This window comes from Columba livia, chromosome 8, assembly GCF_036013475.1.
Source record: "Columba livia isolate bColLiv1 breed racing homer chromosome 8, bColLiv1.pat.W.v2, whole genome shotgun sequence".
NCBI lineage: Eukaryota > Metazoa > Chordata > Aves > Columbiformes > Columbidae > Columba > Columba livia.
The window spans coordinates 29,913,962-29,938,023 of NC_088609.1; the positions used below are offsets into that span (position 1 = coordinate 29,913,962).

General features: G+C 40.9%; 1 protein-coding gene across 1 annotated transcript in view; it reads right to left on the reverse strand.

The window, feature by feature from the left end:
- The window catches only part of ST6GALNAC5 (ST6 N-acetylgalactosaminide alpha-2,6-sialyltransferase 5), a 72,409-nt gene extending 65,091 nt beyond the window's left edge, over positions 1-7,318 (reverse strand). The window contains exons 1-2 of the mRNA XM_065071318.1: positions 7,045-7,318; positions 6,141-6,365 (exon numbers count right to left, since the gene is read on the reverse strand). Of these exons, the coding sequence (XP_064927390.1) occupies positions 6,141-6,365; positions 7,045-7,110 (291 nt within the window). The 5' untranslated portion in view covers positions 7,111-7,318. The remainder of the gene's footprint in view (positions 1-6,140; positions 6,366-7,044) is intronic.
- Positions 7,319-24,062: the final 16,744 nt, after the last annotated feature.

The following is a 24,062-nucleotide window of genomic DNA, read 5'->3' on the forward strand; positions in this document are numbered from 1 at the left end:
CTTCACTTTCCACAATTCAGGATAAAGCCTGTAATCCTGAATCCATCAAGAAAACACCAGAAGCACTAAATAAATAAATAAATAAGTAAATCTTCATGCTTCTGCAATTTTTCCTCTATGAAGAAAAATACTTTGTCTTAGTCAACTGTAAAAACAAGATAATATATTATGACCAATTTCATGGTATCAGAAGACATGGCTGTGAGATGTGACTTTTTTAAAAAGTGAGAAAATTAAACCACAATCCTGCATTAACTATCTTGACCTGACCATCAACCCACCATTTATGTTTGTACTGAAAGCAATCATCAAGATTTTGTGATACAGTCTCTGAAACCTTCTTTTTGCTTCATTTGCTAGGAAGGAATAAACCTATGTCACAAAACGTCACAAAGTACATAAGGCAAGATCTCCAACTGGCATAAACTCCAATACTTTCACTGTTTTCTATATAACTAGGGTAACTTCCTCTCCTTTCCCTTCTCAATAACCAGAAAATGATCAGAACTCGGCTAGTTTGTGGTTGGGTAGGTTTTTATGCATGATGTTGCGTACAATAACACTATGTGTTAGATGCATACCAATCACCTTTCCATTTTCAGGGACATCTGAGTATTTAATAGCACCTGTACTCTTTCTAGACAATTCTTTTAAGCAATGGGTTCCCACTTCTACCTGGAGTCCCACCTCTACTAGTTCATTTCATTTTTAACGGCACTTATTTTACAAAGAGTTAGGCAACAGTGATAACTGTAAAATATTACTTGTTTATATTATCCTGATAGCTAACATTTGTGTTCTGGAGTCAGAATTCTATTAAAAAATGTCCAGCTATGGAATATGGCCTTTTTCATTAAATAAATGCATAAACGGAACAGCTAACTGATACCTAGGTGTAAACATCTGAAAATATTTCAAGATATTTTAAGGAGGAACAGTGCTGGGCTAGAATTACTGGTTCTTTGCAGAGGTGCCAAGCAGCCTGGAAAACAGAAAAATGTACCATCATTTCCCATCATTGTTGTGAGCTACATATTGCACACTAGGTATTATCATCTAGCGCACACAGAAGCTGCTAAAAATTATAGACAAGGGTCATAAAAATGAATGAATCCAGTATTATGATTTGTTAGGCTGAAAAAGCGCACTACTGCAGCAGCTGAAAAGCAAGAAAATATCAAGTACAAGATAGTCATTATTCAAATGTTGCGCAAATCTGGTAAAACGATGGTCTCTGCTCTCTCTCTGTGGATATTCAGTTACATTCTCCGACTGCTGTGGTCTTTTTTAACTCTGTCAACTGTATGAGGGTTTTAATGAACCTACAATTTATCAGTGTATAAGATAACTACAGTGTGTAAACAAACAACAGTCCAGAAACCACAAAACACTGAAACAGGGGCTTTTTGGACTCACATCTTGCCCAGGTCTCAGACGAAGTGTCCCCCCACAAAGTTATTCTAGAATAAAGTCTCCCCCTGGTGGATCGCTCACATAACAAAAGCTCCATCAAATAATTGAATCATAAATTCTGCATTCCTTCCTTTGCAGGTAAGAATTTCAGAGGCAAAAAGAAACTTGTAATGAAGTCATGGTAACATGGTTTCCTTCAACCCATTGGGCTCAATCCCACCTCAAGCAAGAAAAGAAGTTTTGCTGTAACATAATTTATGGTCCCGTGATAAATTCATTTGAAAGACACTAAAACCCTCAAAAGAATTTCATTCCTTCCCATGTCCATGTCAGTTAGTTATGAAGGTTGGTCTAGTGACCCCCCGCAAATTATTCAGCCCAAACCTATCAATGGTTTAACTATTTAGGTAAAATTCATAATCCAAACTCTATCTAGAACTTATTTAAAATAACATAAAACATGGCAAGATTCCCTCCCTATTTTAAGTGAACAAAGTTTACTATCCTGGAAAAAATAGTTTCATCCCAGAACAACGTATTTTGTCTTAGAGATTAAGGAGCTATAGCACTATTTGCACAATGACTCTTCCTCAAACACTTCATTAACTACACTGTTCTCTGATTTGCATTAATTGAAGGGGATCACAAAGATTTCTTTGCATATGATAATTTACATTATCATAAATTAAGAAATCATTGTGATTGCTTAAATTATCATGTTGATCTCAATGCTCTCTTAAGGTATTTAAATATGGTTCTACTAAATCACACATTTTGTCTGCAAGATTGATTTTTTTTTTCCTAAGAAACAAAATCCTTGATGGCTTGAAATATTATTCAATGACATATGTAACAAACTCATATTTTATTCGCAGTACCAACTGTTGAGTCAACACTGGGTAAGAAGTGTTTTAACTATCCAAAAGCACGTTCTCACATTCATTTCAGAATACTAATATAACGGTTAGATATTTATTTCTTGCAAGTTCTGGAATAGTGCAACATTTCCTAATTTCCTTAATGGTCTCTTACGTGTATTCAGTCATTGCTTAAAAATATTAGCATCGTAATTTCTTGCTAGCACTATGATAAATCAACAAAAAGTCTTATCCCCATGCCTTCCCATGGAACAGTGTCACTCTGCTTCCCTCAATGCCAGTGACAAAACCTCTTTCATTTCAAGATTACACTCAAAGAATTCATGAAAGACGTTAGTTTGACAGCCTGGGACTCTCATCCTTCCTAATTGCAGAACAGATGCAATAGCTAAGTAGTGCTACACTCTGCCAATGTGCTTCTGTAGGAAGCAACAGCTCCTCGAAGTAGAACAGTAGCTGCTAGTTCTCCACTTCATTTGGTCCTTGACCTCTCAATAGCAACTATCAGCAAACCATGTCTTCTGTTCCAAATGCCAGAGTTTTTAGGATATAAACATCTGGCTATTAGGAACAAAAATGGTATTATTCATTTCAAACATCCATCAACAATGACTGTCAGCTGCTGGTGCTCTGGGACATGCAGAGGCAAAATGCCAAAAACCAACCTCTGAATCCAATGCATTTCTGAATTTTCTTGTTTTAGAAGTTCAGTTCAACAAAAACCAAGTTTGCACTGCTAAACCACGAAAGACTGTTAAAGCTATAATAAGAACATGGGTTCTGATCTCTGCTGATTGATTCAGGGAAAAATGGGCTTGCAAAAACCATGAAGGCAAAGCACTAAGAGACAAAACATCACAAATCTGACCAAGTGACAAGAGACTCCTGCAAAAGCACTCTTCAATCCGGTAAAAAGAATATTACGTGTTTTAGCTGTACTCTCAGAGACTGCCTGCTTATCTTGACGGGACAGATAAGGAACTACAGCTCTTACTGAATATAAAATAAAAAGAGGAAAATAATTGGTAATTACAATATTGCAAGCTATATTTTACAATAATTCATACTTTACTAATTATCTTGATGTTCTGGCAAACAGTCTCCATACATGATCACCCAGCACTACTAAATGAGCTGTATTTCTAGTAGTGACAGAAGAGATTTCACAATGTAAACAATTGTTACATTTTATCCCTGAAGAAAAATGTCTATACTACCATATAACACAGCTTCTGTATGTGTCAATTCTCATATTGTAATTACGGATTAATAACAACTTTAGTACTTATCATATAGCTTCTTCATATATGTGCATACTGTCATGAAATGCATCAGAATGGATACACCACCACAAACATAAAACTAGGTTTTCCTATTAAAGCAAACTATGGGATCCAGAAACAAAGTCTTTCCAAAGCTGAGAAGGTGTTCCAGCTCCTCGATCTGAACGATCTAGAGATTTAGTCTTCTTCTAACTGTCATTCATGCATCAACACGTACCAAGGATGAATTCTGTATAATGGTCATTCAGCTTCAGGTCATTCGACCTGACAGGTAATCTCAAAACTCTATATAGGAAATTAAGGAAGCTCTATTGTGAAAAATCTACCATCCATTGTCATTTCACACTGTCACCTCTATGCCATCAAAGTAGTAAGTACGATGGCTACAGTCATTCCCCTCCTGCCCTTCCAAGCCTGTTGTCCTCAAACAACAGGTACTTTTCATCTCATTCCAGACCTCCTTGTCTTTTCAAATACCATGTCTTTCTCACAGCCACAGAATTTCATCATGCTCTCTTCTTGCAGATCTCCTAAAATTCCTTAAACGTCCCTGATTCCTTCATTTCCTCTCCCTTTGGGCTGGATTTGCTATTCAAGCTGTCTTCTCTGCAGTCTCCAGTGTCCCACCCAAAAAACATGTTCTCTGAAAATTTTTCACTGTTCTTGCAATCTCGCTTCCCATTCTCATGATCACCGATCCTGCATCCTTCTCTTTCCAAACCATTAACACCTGCAGAAAACCTACATATTCTGGGATTGTAAAGCCACGTTATATATGCGAGTCTGTTAAATTACTAAAACAAATACACTATTAAGAGCCTGTCTCTCCCACTTCATCTCTTTATGGTAACACAGTGTCCTCACTGCTCTGTATACCACAGTGGCACAGCTCTCTGCATGATCTCACGTGCATTAAAAGAAGACAAAGCAAGCTGGAAACACAGCAGGGACTGCACAATCTTCTTTTTGGCCCACAGAAGTTATGTGGAAAAGTTATTAAACCTTCAGCAGATTATTACTGAGAAGCATGAGGTATGTGAAATGAAATTCGGAAATTGAGTATATGTGGGTTTTGGGCCATATTACAATATATTAAAAAGCCAGAGGATCAGCTATCTCCAAAACACAGAGAAACATTAAAATTACTCTGGAAAATAATAAAGACAGAATAGTGATTTTAAATGTGCTCTATTAATGAAGGGTGTTTGGGAGTCAGGAGAAAGCAACGTAAGGGGTTATCAGTGCCAGAGGGCCACTTGCATATACACCCTAAAAAACCCATAGATGCCTTTTAAATCACTACTGCTTACAAAAATCATGTGCGCATTTATCTACAGTTAACCATTACAGTTATGTTCAAGAACGGAAGAATTACAAGAGAACACCTCACACAGTAGGAAGCCCCATGGCCAAACTTGCTTTTTCTATACAGACACTATATTTGAGAATTTCCTGAACCATGTAATAAAGCAAATAAAAAGTCTACAAGGGACCATCGCAAGTTATTTTCCTATGTTAAGAGCCCTACACATAACTCCTGCATAGAAAGTGAAGCCAGAAGGAATCAAAGTCACTAGTCTTCACACAGTACCTCTAAACTGAGCCCAGTGACTTGTTTGACAACAGATCTTTCAGAAAGATGCCAGTCTGGATATGAAAACATGAGAAAGTGGAGAACCCTTACTTCCTTTCCTTATTTTTTGCAGTAAATATTTACTGCAAGAAGTGTGTGTACTAAACATTATCTGGGGTTTTGGCAGAGAGGGGTCCTTGGGAGTTTCCAGGTAAAAGCAACAAACTCAACACTGCACAAAAAGCAGAGGAGTCTGCCTTCTGATAAAATTACTGAAGCTCAAGTATCTCTTCAGCATGGATGTGCTACCTTGCTCACTTTATGTCATTACATCTGTCCTGAGAGATATCAAAGCTTACTCTGCCTGTCTCTGGTAAACGAGTATTGCAGTCTGACAATCCAGACTGGTAATTCCTGTGTCAAGGGGAGGGACATCATTTTGTTCACCGTTAAAGAAGTACCCCCAATTTTTAGAATGGAGACTATGGTTGATGACTTCTGCTTCCCAGGAGGAGGATGAAAAGGTCATTTGTGCAGTTCAGTTTCCTAAGACAAAAAGAGCTAAGAATAAACACCTGCCTATTGACTTTACCTTCCAGTAACTAAACTTCCTTCTTCAGACCTTCCTAATATTGTCATAAACATACATCTGTAGTGCACCTCTAGCATCCACCATCAGAAACAAAACGCTTCACCCTCCATCTTCTACTGGGCAAGGGAAGAGAAAGCCAACACTCCGCAAATGCCTGACCACAGGCTAGATAGACACCGCATCCTGCTAATCCATGCACCCAGGGCCAGGCACTAGGGCAGGGAAGCCATCCCGCACACCGAGTCACCAGGGCACCCCATGCCCCTGGGCTGGGCCCCGCCGCCGCACGGAGGGCAGGAAGGAGAGCTCTGCAGGTGTGGGGTCGGTGCCCCCTTGGGAGGACAGGGCAGCGCGGGGTCCCCGGCTCCCCCGAGGGCCGGGTTGTGCGAGCGGAGGCTCACCTTGTGCTCCAGGACGCTGATGTAGCCCTCCAGAAGACCGGCCCCGACGGGGAGCGCCGGCTGGTGCTGGTCCCGTTCCGGCGGGCGGCTGGGCACCGCCGCCACTTGCTGCTGCTGCTGCCGCCGCGGCTCCGGGTGGCCACCGCCGCCGCCGATGCCGCCGTACATGAGCAACAAGCTGGTGCACATGGTGGTGAGCGCCAAGCAGACGGCCAGCCCGTGGCGCTGCGGGGGGCAGAGAGAGAAGCGGCTCAGCGCCGCGGGGCAGCGGCTCCCCCCGCCGCGGGCCCAGCGGGGCGCTCCATTCCCCGCCGCCGCACTCGCGGCGCCCGCAAGTTTCACGCCACCAGAGACCCGGCAAAAGTGCGAGGAGAGACCCGGGGAACCCCCTCCTTCCTCCTCCTGGCGCCTCGCCGCTCTGCTCCCCTGCCTTCCTCCCTCTCCCCCAGCCCTGCTTCTTTGCCGCTTCTCCCCTCTTCATGCCCAGTTCCCCCGCGCCTCTCATTCCCATGCAGCCGTTCCCCTTTGGGCACCTTATTCGTGCATTTTAACGAGTGTTGGGGATTGTGGCGCTCTCCGCTCGCGCAGCTACCTACAGCCTCATCCTTTAAACAGCTCAGCTTTCTATACGCTCATTAAAACGGACACACACAGACACACAAAACCCCCAACCCGCGAGCAACACAAATAAAAGAAAGCAGACGGAAAGTTCTTCGCCGCCGCCACCGGGGTTTTGTTCCCTTCGCGTGATCCCGAGAAGCCGCGGGGACACAGCCCGGGGAAGGCTGGAGCGTGTGCAGGGTGCCCGGGGCAGCCCCGCTCCGCTCCGCTCCGCGCCGCTCCTCTCCTCTCCTCTCCTCCCCGCCGCCGGAGCCGGGATGAGCAGAGCCAACAATGCACTTACCATCAGGGTCTTCATTTTGTGCGCCTCCCGGCCGCCAGTCCTCCCGCTCCCCGCTAGGCTCGGCATGGCGGGGAAGCCGCAGACATGGCTCGGCCGGGGAAGCGCCGCCGTGGCGGGGATTAGGGGCGAATTACACCCGGCCGGACCCTCAGAGCCTGCCAGAGCCGGGTCCTCGCCTGCCCCGCCTGCCTCCGCCTCCGCCCCCGCCTCCTCCTGCCGGCGCAGCGGCGGCTCCAGGGCAGGTGGAAGTTTACTTCTGCCTCCCCCTCGGTCGCGCCGCTCCGCGGGCGAGCACACGGCTCAGCGGCACCGGGCGGGCGGTTCCTCTCCTGCCCCCGGCGGGCACCGGGCGGGCGGCGCCTTCCGGCCCGCGGTGGGCGCCGGGCGCGCGGCCAGGGGCTCCCTCCTTCGGCCCAGGCTTCGCTCCTGCTTGTAGCACCGGGGCACTACTCTCGCCTTACATTATTTGTGGTTTTCCTTAGCGGAAAATTCGCCGTTCTCCCACCGCTAGCTGGGTTTCCTGAAACTAGCAGCGTTCAGGCAATACTTTAAATTCACGTTATTAAAAAAAAATCGGCAGCCTCGACTCCTCATGCAGTGCTACCATCACCCTCTCTTTCCCAAGCCCCCCAAACCGGTTTCAAAATCTTTTGACGGAAGCTTTCTCCATTTTTAAAAGTAAAAAGTAAATCTCACAGGCTTGCTTCCCCATGCCACCTTTCTGGTTTTGGAAGACAGACATTTTCCCACTCTGCTTTCCTAAGCAGCTTTCTAAAGTTTTTTATTATTTCCTTCTTTGTGTTACTGGTGTACAGTTCAGTTGTGAAAACTTTATTAACAGACCTCAAATTACATAGATTTCTTGCTCTGGGGATTCTATGTTTATAAACGTGCCGCTCCAAAACAAGCCATTTTAAGGTTGATTTCTTACAAAGTTATTAAACTGACAGCATAGCATCTAAAACCAAAAATCTTATCTCCTAATCGTGAAGATATTTCTCTTGAAATTACTCATGGAAATAATAGTTCTAATATATGGCTTCGCATCTAACCTATAGCTATATAACATTAAAGATTACATTAAGGAGAAAACGATCAGCACGCTAACTCAACCATGGTCACAGTAGCAGCTTTCTCAAGGCTGGAATTGTCATTGAAATCCATTTTTTATCTTTACTAATTCATTGAAGGACTAACAGTGAAACAAATGCCATCTCGAGCATTGGCATAGAATACAGCATTTAGTGCCTTATAAGAAAGTAAAAAGAAACAAGAATGTATGGTACATCAGCAGATAGAGCAGTAAACATGCTTTATCATTTTGAAGAAGAATGCCGTATTGCACGCAGGCTTGCTATTTATTCAGTTTGTGGGTTTGGTTTCAATGGTACCAGTTGTTAAGACAAACGAAGCAATATAAGAAGAATCTTATCAGGTCTTGGTAATTCTTTATTATGTGGTTGCACTTGACACTCAAATTAGTGAAACAAAGGGCCAACTTGATGAATCATTGAAAGCAAATTATCTGTGGCTCTCCAAGGCTTCCTGCAAGAGACTACAAAAGGCAGCTCATGTATTTTACAGGGCTGTGTTAACCATCAGCAAGGAGGTTGCTGGTGACCAACCTTTCTAAGTCTTTCTAATATATTTTGCCGTGGCAAACCAAGGCATTGTTTTTATTATTTAGGCTCATGGCTGTATGTTAGACATCTGTTTCACAGTGTGTCTGACCAAAGTCATTAAACTTATGGGTTTTGGTAGAATAGGCTGATTTTTAAATCTACTGATAAAGGAGACAAACTAGATTTTCTAATTTAATGCTGAGCTTGACTTGAATGATGTCCAGCTTTCTGCTTGTCAAATATTTAATTAGATTTCCATGATGGTCATAGACAGTATTCTTGGCAGTCAAATGCTCACTAAAACAAATACAGTAGTGTAACGTAAAGCCTGTGGAGGTTTCTGCGTGTAAGCATGGGAACTTTAGAAATCATCTGGAAAGCAGCCCAGCTATTTAATTTAATTTTAAATTCATGTGAATTAATAGTTCTAGCTATCTGGAGGTTTGGTTTTTAACACTACTGGAATCTACATACATGTAGATATGTATCTGTATACCAAACAGTTAGACTTGCAAAGAGGAGAAGACCATAGGCTGACTTATAAGCATTTAATCAGCTTGGAAACGAGTCAAGACACAGAACATCTTAAAGTCCATCTGACTTCCTGCTTCAATTTATGTTCAATATGCAAGGGATGCTGAACTGTCCATGCATTTCTGTTCCTCCTTAGAGCTAGAGGTAAAGACAGACTAAAACACAAACAACTGCTTTCCCCAGCCCAGGAGAAAGCGTGGCAGAGCTGTGGTTAGGTTTTTCAACCTTCAGGAGGACCTAGGATGTAAATGCCAAAATAAAAATCCATGTAGAGTGAGGAAGCCATGTAAGAAGTAGTGATCCAGGTAGAGACAAACTTCTCAAAACTGACAGTGGCCTTGCAGTGAGAGAGCTCTTTCATTGATTCTTAAATAGAACTGCTCAAACAGCAACTTTTTCTGAGTCGTCTGGATGAATGAAATAAAATAATCTTTTGGCAATGCATTTTAACCCAGGTTGTCTTTCAGAGATTTCCTTGTATAGCTATAAAACACCCTTCCAAACTGTGGCTGAAGTTCATGGAGAGACAAAATAGCATAATCTACACCTTAATATAATGAACCATTATAAGCACACTTTCCACGTTATGGTTGGCCTGGAATGAGTACTTGAATGGAAGAGCCTCTTATTCTTCATCTATGTCAGTGAATCTCAGCAACTGGAAGCCAAAATACTCAGTGCAAGTGAGGATGAGGGTAATGGCCCATATTTCTGCTGAAGATCCAGATGTTGTTTGCCAGGACGTTTTCCCTGAGTAACTCCATCAAACCATGCTCTACATCTCGCTGTCTCTCCTTTCCCCCATAACCAGAGGCAGGGGGTTTGTGCGTGCGGTCAGCACACAGAATGCCTCCAAACTGGAAGCTGCAGCTACTCTTCAACCCTGTCACTTCCTAAGAATGAAAGCCCAGACAGTCTTAAATGTTTAATTATTTTGTGACTCATTGATGGCAATGTGGCTCCTTTGCTACAAAAGCAAACAAATAAACAAAACAGAACAGAACAAAACAAACAAAAAAACCCCAAACATAAACCAAAATTTTAAAACCCCAAACAAACAAACCATAATATCTTAGAAATCTTAGATCTGTGCCCAGTTTTAAAGAGAGTAAGAAAATGAAGGTTTCTTTGTTTACCTACTACCCTTCACAAAAGAGTGAGAAGAAAAGGTATCTAGTGTGATATAAGTAGTTAAAGTCTGGGTGAGTTCTGCATGTTTCTCTGCAGGAGTGCTGAAAGCACTTACATTCCCTTCGCACTATATGTATGAAGATATTTTTCAGAAAAATATTGGTGATAGAAGTGCTTAAAATAGATTGTAGGGGGGAGGTAAATTGTAACAGGACCACTTTGATGTCCTTATGCCTTTGAAATGAAGACTATGAGTTACTAAGATTCTATACATGGCTAAGCATGAGAAATTATTTGTTAGAAATATGACTCCTGCTGAAGTTGCATCATTTTGTGATTTCTGTTCTATCCTGTGGTCTGTGAAGCCTTGGGTCTCTCTCCTCAAGTCTAAAACTTTGGCCCCACTAAGCCCTATACATCTTTTAACCCTCTTTGCTTGCTATGGCAAGGAGCTCAGTAGCAAGTGGAAAGCTCCCATTTCTAGCTCTGCAGCCCCATGAGGTATGAGCTTAAACCACTATCACTAGCATCAAACAGAATATTGCTTGTCCTGGGCCGCTAGCCAGTGACATTTGAGAGGATGGCTGGGAGTGCCACATTTCACAGGGGAGAAGTAAGCTTTTTTTGTCTGACTAGCTAGAAAAATGAGACTAAAGGTGCTAAGGAGGTTGGAATATGATGAAAGTTTGTGTGAATTAATGGACAGAGGGGCAGTCAAAGGTATAGAGGAAATGAAATGCATCACACTGATATCACCTCCATGTGTTGTTTTATTATTTATGTATATATAAAATTTTAACCTCTTTCTTCCTGAGAGAAAGGGCCGCATTTTTGCATTGCAAACACACCAATGGAAAAGATTCAGCAGGCAGCAAAGTAATGAGCTTACACTATAGATTTTTCAAACTGCCCAGTGATTCATGAAATGCTTTTCAAAACTGGAAATATGCATTGAGGATTGGCCAAAAAAAGGTAGAAACAATATTAGAGATCAGTCAATACTGTCTCTCCTTTATGAAAGCAGGCTGCCTTTGAACTTCTGACAGAAGCAAACAGTGATAGATGCATTAAAAAATGAAGTATTGCATCGAAATAGAAGTGCAAATGAAAACAGAAGGGGGAAAATTGTGAGATAAGATCTGCTGAATCTGCTGTTGTTTTGTTTTCTATTTCTTGGTTTTCTTTGCAATCTAGGGAACTTAAATAAAGGTATTGCATACTTCAGAAATCATCTGTCTAGCTCAACTGAATGGACTAATCTGCTTTAAGACCACATGTGAAACACTGTACTTCATTTTAATCACTTTTTTGAGGGAGAAAGTTGAACAAGGTGCATCCTGGAATATGTAGCATACTCAAAATTCCGTGTCTAAAGTCAGAAACTTTGCAGGTTAAGAAATTAGCACAGGAGGCTGCAGACAGAGGGTACGCAGTACCACTTTTCATCACCAGAAACTGTTCTTCATGGCCTTCAGATTTACCATCCACCACCAAAACAAAAGAAGGAAGACATACATAACCATTGTAAACAGAGCAGAGATTTAACATATGGACTAAAGCAACTGAGGACATGATTACTACAATTTGGTAAGAGATTGGATTACATTTGAATATTCCGGGGGTACCTTTACTATAATATAAGAGATCTCAACAGGATCCTGAATAGCTCAGCGTATATATGTCTGTTCCTTTGCAGAGAAAAACTACACCAACTGGAAGTGAAAGTGTTAATTGGAACATAATCTCTTAACTTAAAAAAAAAATATCAAGCAAATATCAGATATGAAGCATTAGAACAAAAAAGAGAAGAAATGAAGGATAAGTGTTCATTATGGATTGGTTTGCAGTTCTTTATGTATTATTAGAGAGTCAATAGAAAACACTCCTCCTATTACTAACACAAACACAAACATCACTTATGATGACAGGCTGAACAACAACTATGGCAACAAGGGGACCCATTACCATCAAACTGAAAAGGCACAGTCAGAGAATCAAGTGAAGTCCTTCATTGGCCAAGCTATATACATATCTATATATATATATATAGATATAATTTTGGTAATAGCTACTGCTCCTATCTACAGGTTCATATAAACCCTCTTTACTATTCACGTAATATATCACTATATAAGCATATATGCAAACTTAGAGCAATAAATCAAGAATAGCTGCCAGTGACTTCTGTCATAGACCAGCGATTTCATGCTCGTGTCCCATGTGCTTCCGAAATTGCGGAGTTGCCGCCTTTGTTATGTATAAATTTCTTCCATTCATGTCAACATACTCCAGAAACGGTTGCCTAAGTGAAGTCTTGTGGCTTTGAGCTTATTGTGGAGAGGTCTTGAGCACTCTCATTTTCCAGCGAAGCTGACAGGAATTGAAGAAGGGTCTCTGCATCCAAGTGAGCTGCCTGTTAAAGAAAGCGTTGGTTCTAGCTATTTGCAGATTCAGATGGGGATAGATTTCTAGTAGGTAATATCAGAGAGTATGGGCCCAGGCTGCAGTAATTTTAAAAGTATGCAGATAGTGACCATGTTTATGTAGTTTGCTTAATTCGTTGCAATTGAACATAGAATCTGGAACTCAGGAGAGTACAGAATGACTACAAAATCATTTCCTATGTCCAAATCTGGTACTGCAAACCACCCTAGACAACTCTAGCCAGGATGAGTAAGCATTGCAGGAACTAGCCTGAAACAGTAGGAGAGCTTCTTCACTGCAATAGATACCTAACTGAATGCTTCGAGCCAGCTGCTAAAACAGATGGATTTTCCTCCTTTGTGATGTGCTGTGTCCTTGTTTAAACATTTCTGCCATATTATTGATATTTGTCACAAATACAGAAAACAAGTCTTTGTTTCATACAGGATAGATATCTTGGGTGTCTTCTGGCATCTTCAAATCATGGATTAGAGCAAATCCATGGCTATAAACACTCATTTTTCTTTTTTATGCTTCAGGGCAGAGGACCAAGTTCAGATCAGCTGCAGAGCTGGATCCAACATTTCCTGCAGCAGCTGTACCTTCCTTTCCTTGAACTGCTATTAATACTTGTTATCACATTCCCTAGCCTTTGTCACCACCACCTGCCTCATGCTTTTGATTCAACTGACAGAACTTTAAAAAACCTTGTACTTTTCCCAATCACAGTAAATATTTTATTCAAGGTAATTACTATGTATCTATTGTCTCCCATAAACTACATTGCCAGGAACATACACTCGAGTTTTCCCACAGTACTTTTACTGCCTTCCGATTATTGCATTTGGCCTTTTCTTTTGCTTCATTTTTCCAGGGACCAAAGCATTCTAATCAAACACTCATATTTATCTAATTGCTTTGTTTTTCCCTTTTGTTTATTATTTATTTTAGTTTGGAAGAGATTACTTTTATGCCTTCTTTCTCTACAATAGTTTCTGTTTGTATGGTGTCTAATTTTATTACCAAAAGCCCCCAAATTCTCTAAGGTTTGTTCAGTTTTTCTTAAGATCAGTACCTGAAATGTGAAGCTAAGCTCTGTAGGGCATGTGCTGTTTCTGTCCTGAGTTCAAATAAATGAGGCCTTAGGCCATTTATGGCTTAGACCATAAATTCAGATGTCAAAGGAACAGGTGGTAACGTGACACAAGCTGTTCTTGCTCATTGTATGAGCTTCCTCTGCTCAGTCTCCTACTGCTCCATCTCTGTCACAACCCTGAATCACTCTCCAACAATGGTTACTCCATTTTGGCGGGTTCAGTTTCTATCCACTGATAAATGGGAGCTTCTCTGCTTCCGAGCAGTATCAGTCTGGAAAATGTGGAGCTTGGAATCTGAAAGCTCGTATATACTGGCACATTAACTCAGGCACAGAACTGCATTACTGTGACTAAAGCCTTCTGGGATGAAGCTGGCTCACATCGCCCTGCTTGGAGCCTGTGCAGAGGAGCTCAGGTCCATCTGCACATCAGCTCCTACTCACTAGCAGTCTGCTAGGTTGAAGCACTGTGCGTTGTGGCTCCAGAACATGCAGATAGTACAGGAGAACAAAAGCTTATCAAAGAAATAAAAACATAGGACTGATGCATTAGTAGAAAATAACGTAATAGTTGCTCATTGTTTGTTCAATCACTGATTTTGGAGATACTAATGTATATAATTGGATATCCTGCTGGTGAGGAAGTGTGGGCAGTATTGGGCTTTCTTCCTCAGTTGGAAGAGAAGGAGTTATCTGCCAGTGTTTTTTGTGTAGCTGGCTCAGTCATTTTAATCAAACCACTGACTCTGTCAATTTCTTTAGAATCATCAAAAGATTTTATCTTAAGCACTATTCATCTTTGAGCATTGACTACACACTAACTGGTCCTCACAAAATCCATGTGGCTTCGTACCTGCTTACAGGAGATAGTTGTGTAGTGACCGTAAGGAATGCTGCTCATTCAACTCCAGCTGTCACTTTATAGCTATGAATATTTATTACCTTGGGTATTGAAGCCCATGAAGCCTAAATTTGGGCACTGAATCTTAGAAGCCTCTTCTGGAAATCTGAACCTTCTTGACTTCTCAAAACCAAGAGTTCTTATTTCTCAGTATCATTTGAGGATCGCTGTGATAACATCTCCCATCTAAGCTTGTAGTTAAAAAAGTTTCAAACAGAAACTGGGCAGAAAGCGACCTCATGCAAATGCTGGCTTGGAACAGTGCTTGACTCTCTGATTCTGTATATTTCTAGCTACCATAAGTTATGGAACTTCACAGTCTCTCTTGAATTACTGTCAGCAGTTACCAAAAGTTAATGAGACATACTGGATACTAATGGGTCTTTGGAAAAAAATTGTGTTTTCTTCACTGTTCCCCAAAAGGCAAGGATGGACTATGCACAGGCTCATTTCTGGAGAAACTGGGTCAGCCTCTATTAGCATATGTGCTAGACATATGGTCCAGCTCTGGTGTTCAGTTTCCTTTTCTCAGCTTCTGCAGAGACTTTGCTCAGCCCATTTTGCTTTGCACCACCTCCCCAGCCAGCAAGGCACAAGGACCTGCAAGAAACTATGCAGAGATGAACCAGAAACGTCCAGGAGCCCATGATTACTGCAATACTTTCAAATTGCCCTGTCCCAACACACTACACCTGCCACTAACACCTGACACAAACCTTTCTCAGCTGCCCCTATCTTCAACTAGAGCCACCTGGCTACTCTTTTCTACCACCTGCTCCACCATGTACTTAGCCAACCTATGCAAAGCTCCATGATGTAACTGGCTAATGATGGGTCTGCTTGGGAAGTTGCTTTGCAAGAGAGCACTGAGTGGCTACTAGCACAGCTACTTATCTGTAGCTATGTTATTGCAGCATGTCTTTTTGGCTAATTAGAAATGCGGCACTGTAAGTTTTAGTTTCACAGTCCATGCAGAAGAAAGAATGCCCTATTTGCAACTTTAGATATTTGAAGGTGAGAGAGGAAGGGGAAGGGATTAGAGTGGGGCATAAGGAGTATATGCAGCAAATATAGACACAGTACAGGAATAAACAAGGTCTTAGGCATTGTCACAGACAGTCAAAAGAGAGATAAATAAAAGTGTTAAGTCTGATCTGCACAGTTTCACTCATACAAACAGAAAAGTAATCTTCAGGGCCTAAAGGCTGCCTTGGGCTGCTGACATTTCAAGCCAGCCAATTAGGAGTTAACAGAGGAAACAGAAGATGGAACACAGAGAAAGCATGGTTTGCAATGGCTGCTCTCTGACCATCCCAAATACAAGGGAAATGCCATTTCTAAATGTGGTGCAAAGAGAAATAACATCTCTGCCTCACCCTGCTTGGAAGTCAAGATCCATGAAGATGGAGACCATTTATCCAAATTTAGGTGATTAAAGCACATTCCTAAACCCAAACCTAAATATTTCTAGATAAGGATGTTACTTCTCAGCATGCTATGCTATCTTGAAAATACAGCTCTGGATCTAAGCTGGATCTTCGTCTTATCTTTCATCTCACCCAAAGCTGCTTAGTCTTTGTGTACACGTGGACTGGCCTTTCACTTCTCTAGTCTATTGCTATTGAATTGTTCATAAATCTTGTAGTCATTAGACAAGGTTAGCCTTCACAGTTCAAAAATGGAACTGTTTTGTTTTTTCAAGCTGATGTTGGCTGGTTTTTGTGTCTTTGTAACACTAGATTATGCAAAGCAGGTGCTGACCAGCAGATACTTCAGGGACTGCAGGGTGCTGATTGTGGCAACACTGAAACAGACTAAAATATATAGGAATATGGGTTACATAGGTCCATTTTATTCCTAAATGCAGGTATTAACAAATTGGCAAAGTTATTGGCCAATTGACTCAAAATACAAGCATTAAAATAATTCATCCCGAACAATGTGTGGTTTTACTTTATGTTTAGTACAGTAAGCTCACCTGCACGAATTTGCTGTGCTTATTTAATATCCTCTTTAAGATGAAAAATGATGCCAGTCCTGTGGTAATAGCATCTTTTGACGCTGAGAAAGCATTTCACTGGATTGAATGGCAGTTTCTCTTTACTATGATGGAAATTTTAAAATTTGCTGTAAATGTATTGCATCAGTTACACTGTTCTGAGCAAGGATGCATACTAATGTCACAATACTATCTCAATCTTGACTTTCGAGGGAGACTAGTCAAGGGTGCCTACTTGCCGTGCTATTTTTGCTAATGGAAGCAAACCAGTCTTTAAAAGACTAGGGAGACTGGGTGGAGACTCTAAAGTAGAATGCATTAGAGCTGAGAGCTTGTATTTGCAGAAGTGCCCTTAAAATGGTGTCCCATTTTGTTATACATTAGTAACCCTTAGGAGACTTTAAAACAGATTCTGCAGGGAGCTACAGTTCCTAAACAACTTCCCAGATATGCAGTGGATTAGGATTCAGCCACACATTTTGGAGCTGAAGTGGTGATAGCTATGGAAGCACTGCGAGTCCCTTGCTACTCATTAAACTGAAAACTCACAAGTCTGAGGATGCTCACAGTGGCCTGTGTGGGGTACAGTGGGGCTTCAAATGAAAAAGTACTTTACTCCAGGCTTCGATTTTCACATGATTTTCTGAAGGAGGAATGCTCTAGAAGCATTATGGACTGTTCTCCCATGCTGGGATCATGGGAGTAATATAAGGAAGAAGTGTCTCCTCCCCTTGCAGTAAAGCATATTATCATAAAGAAAAAGGGAAAATCCTTATGAATTCCCAGGAGGCTATATAATTTCTTGATTGCTTTTCCTCAGTGTCCTGAAAGAGTCAAAGAGAAGCATGCCAGCAGTATTAGAATGAAGAAGCATTTGCCATACAAACAAGAAAAAAAATATGTTCAGTCAAATCAGCCATCACGTGAGCAACTGTGGCACAAGCTCTTCCTCCTTTTCCTGGCTTCCTGATTCCCCTGTTTTAAATGTCAGAACCCTCTTCTATGATATTTTAGACTTTTCTTGTATTGTTTTCCTGCATTCTGTTCACATTAATAATGCTGAGAAAACACCGTCCCACACTGATGCCCTCTGGTACACATCAAGCATTCCTTGAATCTTTACCATTCCTTGAATCTTTCCCATCCCTAGTTTCTGTTGCTGTTCTCTCATCCTCCAGATGAGCTTGGGGCTTCTTGTGGGTGGGTGTCGGCAAAGGTCCTTCCACTACCAGCTCACTTAGAGCTGGAGCCTGTAACCTCCACAGCAGTCTCAGTGATTTCAAAAGCTAGAATTAGTCCCTATGGCAACAAAGAAATCAGGAAAGTACAGGTGAAATGTTGAGAGGTACCTGATGAAACTAACTGAACAGCTGGTTCCAATTTATTGCAGGCTTCTGCAATTAACTGTAATCAGATCGTCATTCCCACTATGAAGAAGATTGCAGGTAACACTGCATGGCTGAGGAAATACATTTCTTGGGTGGAGTATGATCCTTATGGTAGGACACAAGAGAACCACGGAAGGTGACGGGACATTTAATTGTCCCTGAAATCAGCAATGGCTAATTGCCACTAGATCTTGGCAACCCTTGCCTTTCAGTAATATGTGGTAAACTGAGGTATCTAGAGAGGGAAAACAACAGACAAACAAAAACGAAACGACAACAACAACAAAAACCACACCAAAACCTAAAATCCCTAAATCCTAATTTTCCATTCTCACACCAGAAAGAATGTTGCAACTGGAGAAACTTTTTGAAAATTCATTACTCTTTTTCTCTTCTTAAGTTAGGTTTATTTATGGACTTGTAACAGCTTTAAATATATGGTGATGTAAATTAAATACACATCAATTCACACTTTTACGAGTAAAGCCCTCTAGTTACAAAAACTGAGATTTCACTAAGTCCTTAGAAGTTAAATACAAAATCAGTAAATAAAGTTTAACAAAGGTAAATTGAAAGGCAAAATGAGCTCACTCTGATGAGTTAATGTAATTCCCTTATGGAATGCTAGTTTCCCTACTATAATTAATTTTAAACACTAAACCAGTATGTCTGTTTTTTCCGATAATTATAAAAATGCATTCATCCATGTCCTTGCAAATTATTAATATTTATCATAAGGAATATCCTGTAGACATTAAGAATCAAGGGAGACAGAGTTTTCATCAAATTATTACACAGCTTTACTAGAACAATAGTGGAGTTTTAAATACCTATGCCTCCAAACCCAAAAGACATACAGGGAGAAATCCTCAAGCCTCCTTCCTTGCACCGTCAGAAATCACTCAGGCACAACTTGCACTGACCCTCAAAATCAAAGATTTTGGGACTGCAAGTGTGTGATATTGCCAAGTATCCTACGTGTTCATTCATGCTCCAGTCCTGGGAGCCAAGAGTATCAAGTGTTCTAAAGGGATGAGGCCATAATGATGTTAAAAAAAGATTATGAAAGCCCCTGTAGTTCTCTTCCATTTCAGGGATAACTTCAGTGATAAGGAAACTGCATCATGACACTTTGGAGTTACTTCTCTGACATTTAAGCCACACTGATTATCAGTAGTTCTGTTCATGGATATTTTTAAGCCTCTCAGCACATTTGGACATAAGCTTCACACTTGTAGGAACTCAAACTCATCATCAGTAGCAATAAGAACTTTCCCTTAAGTCAGCAGGAGCCAATGGGGTTTTTGCTTGCAGAGAAGCTGCTGGATCAGATGCATGTGATCCTGTTATATGTTGGCTTACTGGTTATGATAAAGCTGAAAAGCAGAAACTGGAACCAAATATGAGGCATAGCATTTTGCAGTTTCGAAAACTTAGGTTCCATCTAAGTCTCTTCTCCATTCAAAAAACCCAACCCCCACATATCTCACTACTTTCTGAAATGAAATTTGACCAGAATGTGCTTTCCTTTAAAATATACTTCAATCCAAAGGCAGGACACAGAGCAATTTCATAGGATAACCGATTCTAACATGCACACTAATGTGTGTGTGAATATACATATGTAGGTATTTATATGTGCGAGTATACATGTTAAAACTTACTCGATTGACAGGTTAGCTCTTCAGGTAATTTCTTTGAGTGAGGAAGCAGAAACTCACCCACAGTAACAGCAAGGATTACAATAGCAATGATCAGTAAAACCTATTGTCCCCTTCCAAAATAACAGGCAAACATCAGTTTACATGTTTTTGAATTAGTGGTCAAGAAGCATCATCTCCACAGGTTAGGAAAAGTGAGCTGAACATTGGTGGGAATATTGGGAAATCTTTGCAACCTTTTTGTGGCTAGTTCCTGCAACAGACTGAAGGAGCTGGGTTTTCAGAAGATACCATGATTTTTTCTGTTTTCATTTTGCTGAAGCAGAGCAGCTCAGCTCTGTTTGTGATGGGGACTGTGAAAATAAAAAGGAGCAGATGAGACAGAGCTAGATAAGAAAAGACAGACGTGTATTCCTTGTCCTATCTCTACTCAATAACTAAAGGAGGCAGAAGCCACAGCCAAGTCAGTGCAGGCAGATGTGCATTATTACCTGTGCAGTGATGATGCAGCAAGCTATGCTCCTACAATGCAAATTAACACTGTGTCACGTACCAATGGCAAGACTTAAACCAACAAGTTAGCTAACGTGCTAAATATACCAATAGGCTGAGAAAAAAAACTATTAGAGTTAGTCTAATCCAAAAATATCAGAGGTATATAGGACAACCATCATGGGGTAAGACAAATGGAACAGTGAAAAGACTTAGAGCGTGTGACCGTAGGGTGCTATTTTTTATGTCAGCATTCTTCATTATTGAGTTGGCTGTTTATGCTGCTGATGTGTAATGTTGTGAAGCAGATGAGCTGGTAAAGTATGAAGGGTATTCTATAACCTTTGCTGTACTTTCAATTACCTTACAGTAACTTAGAATTCAGGAAGGCTACTCTGAGCAAAATCAAAATACAATAAGATAAACTCCATTAGGAACTGAAGCACTAGGTCTGTTTTTGAAGGAGGGCAGAATGGTCTAATTAATAGTTATTGCATCAAACTCACGCAGCAGTTGCAGTAATGACACTGATGATATTGATGGCATTGAAGATGGAGTTTAGTTCAGAATGGAAATGAGCAGAGTACTCATCTTCAACTGCGTATTGCTGTAGGCAGTGGAAGGCCTTAGAGCTCGTTTTCTTGTTCTGTTGTTCAGCTGGTTTTCTTTGATAGTGCAGCTCCAAGCAATTAATATATATATTTACACAAGACAGAGCACTTTCATTTCACTGGAGCCCCATGGCTGACACTTGGCTGTACTGAAGAATAAGCATTTATTGGTTTTTGTTCCTGCTGTTTGGATTTTCAGTGACAGCTACATGTAGGTGGACAGTTTTCTAAGGGGGTGTCCCAACATTTTCATAATTTTTATAAAACATTTCCCTTTGGTTTGTGAAAGCTGTTGGCAGCAGGGAATGCCGACTCCTGCATCCTGAGATAAGGTTTCATTCTCATCAGTATTTGGTTTCTGTTCAGACTCCTGTTGTTACGTTTTCTTTCTTTGACTTTACTGATGTATCTGTTTGGCTTGTGTTATTGTTTAGAAATAAACACATCACAAAGTCTTCCAGTAACCAGGCTGATTTATGTAGGTAGATGAAGTCTTTATCAAATATCAGGGTTAGTGAAGCCCCTACCCACTCTGATATTAATGCCTGCTGCCTCACAAACACCATTTATTAATATGAAATATCAAATCCCAGGACTGGAACCAAAATGACCAAGTAGGACCAACAGCTATCATGGCAACCCAGAGCTTGAAATATACCTTGAGGATTCATCACAATAACTGATGCCCACAACTGATGTGCTGCACTTTGATTCTGAATGGGTCACGCCATACAACTGAGCTCAAGGAGCCCTGTGATCAAAAGAAAGACTCAAGAATTGCATATACTGGATAAAATCTTTTTCCAGTGCCATTGAATGTGATGGAAAAAGTATTCCTGACTTCAGCAGAGAGATGTATTTCTTTGCCTCTATCTAGACTTCACTCATCTGCCATGTAAACTTCAAGGTGCAGTTGCAGGTGGGACAGAGGTGCTCTGGTAAGCAGTTCTCAAATACCCACGTGGACAGAAGTTGACAACACAAAGAGTATGCCAGGTCTCCAGATACACTGTGCAAAACAACTATAGGACCTGTTTAGCTGGACATCTGCAGGTTCTGCTAATTGAAGAATAGTCCTCTGGTGAAGACCTAGTGTAACAGCTCTGAACTACCCACTTCAGAAGACCCTATTAAGAAAATGGTACTACTCTAAATACCTCCCTGGCTTCAGGAATGGCCACTTGTGATACAGACCAGACTTTGGCAGATAGATCTTACTTTCTGCCTCCCTCAGCAGCAGTAAAATGCTGGGTCACTTGATGTCAGTTCTCCAAGCGAGTCTTATCTGTCGCCTCAGGAGCAGACTTACTACTTGCCTTCTTTATGTTTTAATTTACTTTCCCTAAAGATAACACTTCAAAGCAGCAACTAATGTTCTGTAACCTCTTTACTAGGCCATCTTAACACCTGTTTGTCCCTTTACAAAGAGAAACTCTCTATCTGTGCAGGAGGAAGAATGTAAATATAAGAAGTATTATAGAGGCCTGGACATGTTCCCAGGCTTTACCATTAATTCATATATTTAGTATTAGGAACAATCGTAGGTTTCAGTCTTCCCAAAATGTGAATTTGTATGATGCCTTAAACAAGTTATACATCTTGTTCATGCTGCTGTACATTATAAAAATGTCACAATCTTTTAGCCCAGAGCTGCTGCAGCACAGCTAACTGCTCCATTTCACCAGGTATATCTGCCACAAAGCCTGAAAATTCACCTTTTCCATGACCTTCCTATGCCATTCCCTGGCTTTTATAATGAAAACTTTTCCAGCCATTTGCAAGGGTTGTCCAACCTTTGGCATACATTGAGGGCAGATATGATAGTTGCTGAGAACATAACACAGCAGCAGAAGCAGAGACGCTGAAAACCCTTCATTTCCAAATAGCCGTGATTTTCAATAGTTGTCTTGGTTTGTAATCTGCAGTCCCAAATTACTGAATATAGAAGAACCTCTATCTCGTATTTTCAGCAAATGTCAATTCACGTAAGGCCGTCAGCTCCAGAGCAGCTACCAAAGTGAAGCTTAGAGAGGATTCTGCTCTTTACTTTCTCCAGAATAGAGAAGGCTTGTTTTTCATCAGCGTTTCTGCCAGTGCCTTGTCTAAGTACACAGTCTTACACTGACACGTTACTATGTGGTCATTTGTTCATGATTTGGACTAGGAGCGGCTGCAGGTCTTCAGTCTGGATTCTCTTGCTGAGAAGAAGTTATCAGCTTTGTTGTTCCAATAGATTTATAGCATTACAGCTGAAATCAGACCTGGATCCAGGGTGTTTTATTGTCTCTGATCAATAACTAATGAATAGAGGTAATATTGTTCATGTAAGATTGGCACAATATGTCCATATGATATAGGAACAGTTTTTAAACAAGGAGTCCGAAACCTAGTTTGCTGGAAAATGTCGTTTACTAAGGGAACATCAAACCAGCACTCAGGTTATTTCTGTTCAGTTCTTCAGTTCAACTAAATGTTTAGTATCTGAGTGGGGACAAATAATCTCAACTTCCCTATATAAATGGGAATGATAATTTTCCTCGATATAGGATTTACAGAATAATACCTTATACTGGCTAAGACAAAGCTTATGAAAGCCAAAGAAGTATTTAATAGATACGTTAGACCTTTAAAGATCTATGTTCTCCCTCAAGACCTGTCAAAAGAGGTGCTGAAATTTGGCCTCCTGCCCTGACGCGCTATGAAATAACCTTCAAATTCTCCTAAGCTGCTTTTTATGTGGGGCTCAGCAGAACGGAAATATTCTTGCTTTTTTAACAGAAAGCTTCATTACACTCATTTTATTAATTGGCTACTAGTTTACCCTAACCCTTCCTCTGAAGTTTACATCTGCTCTCATTTATCACCATTTCTTAGTATTTTATACAGTTTTTACTCTCTATTATTTTTTTTTTAGTGACTATTCAATGCACCTAAGGGTGTCTTACTGTATACAGCCCTGTTTCACTGTTTTTTACCTTTCTGTGAACCACAGAACATTTGTTTGTAGAATGAGCTTCATGGGTGAGTTGCTGCATTCAACAATATTATTCCCCTCTCTTCTGCTACCACACGCAGGGTGGCTGTTCTGTCTGGCCAAAGTAAACTCAGTGAAGCCAAGGCTGCCAGTGAGCAATTTGTGTTTCATTTGGCATGGCTGGA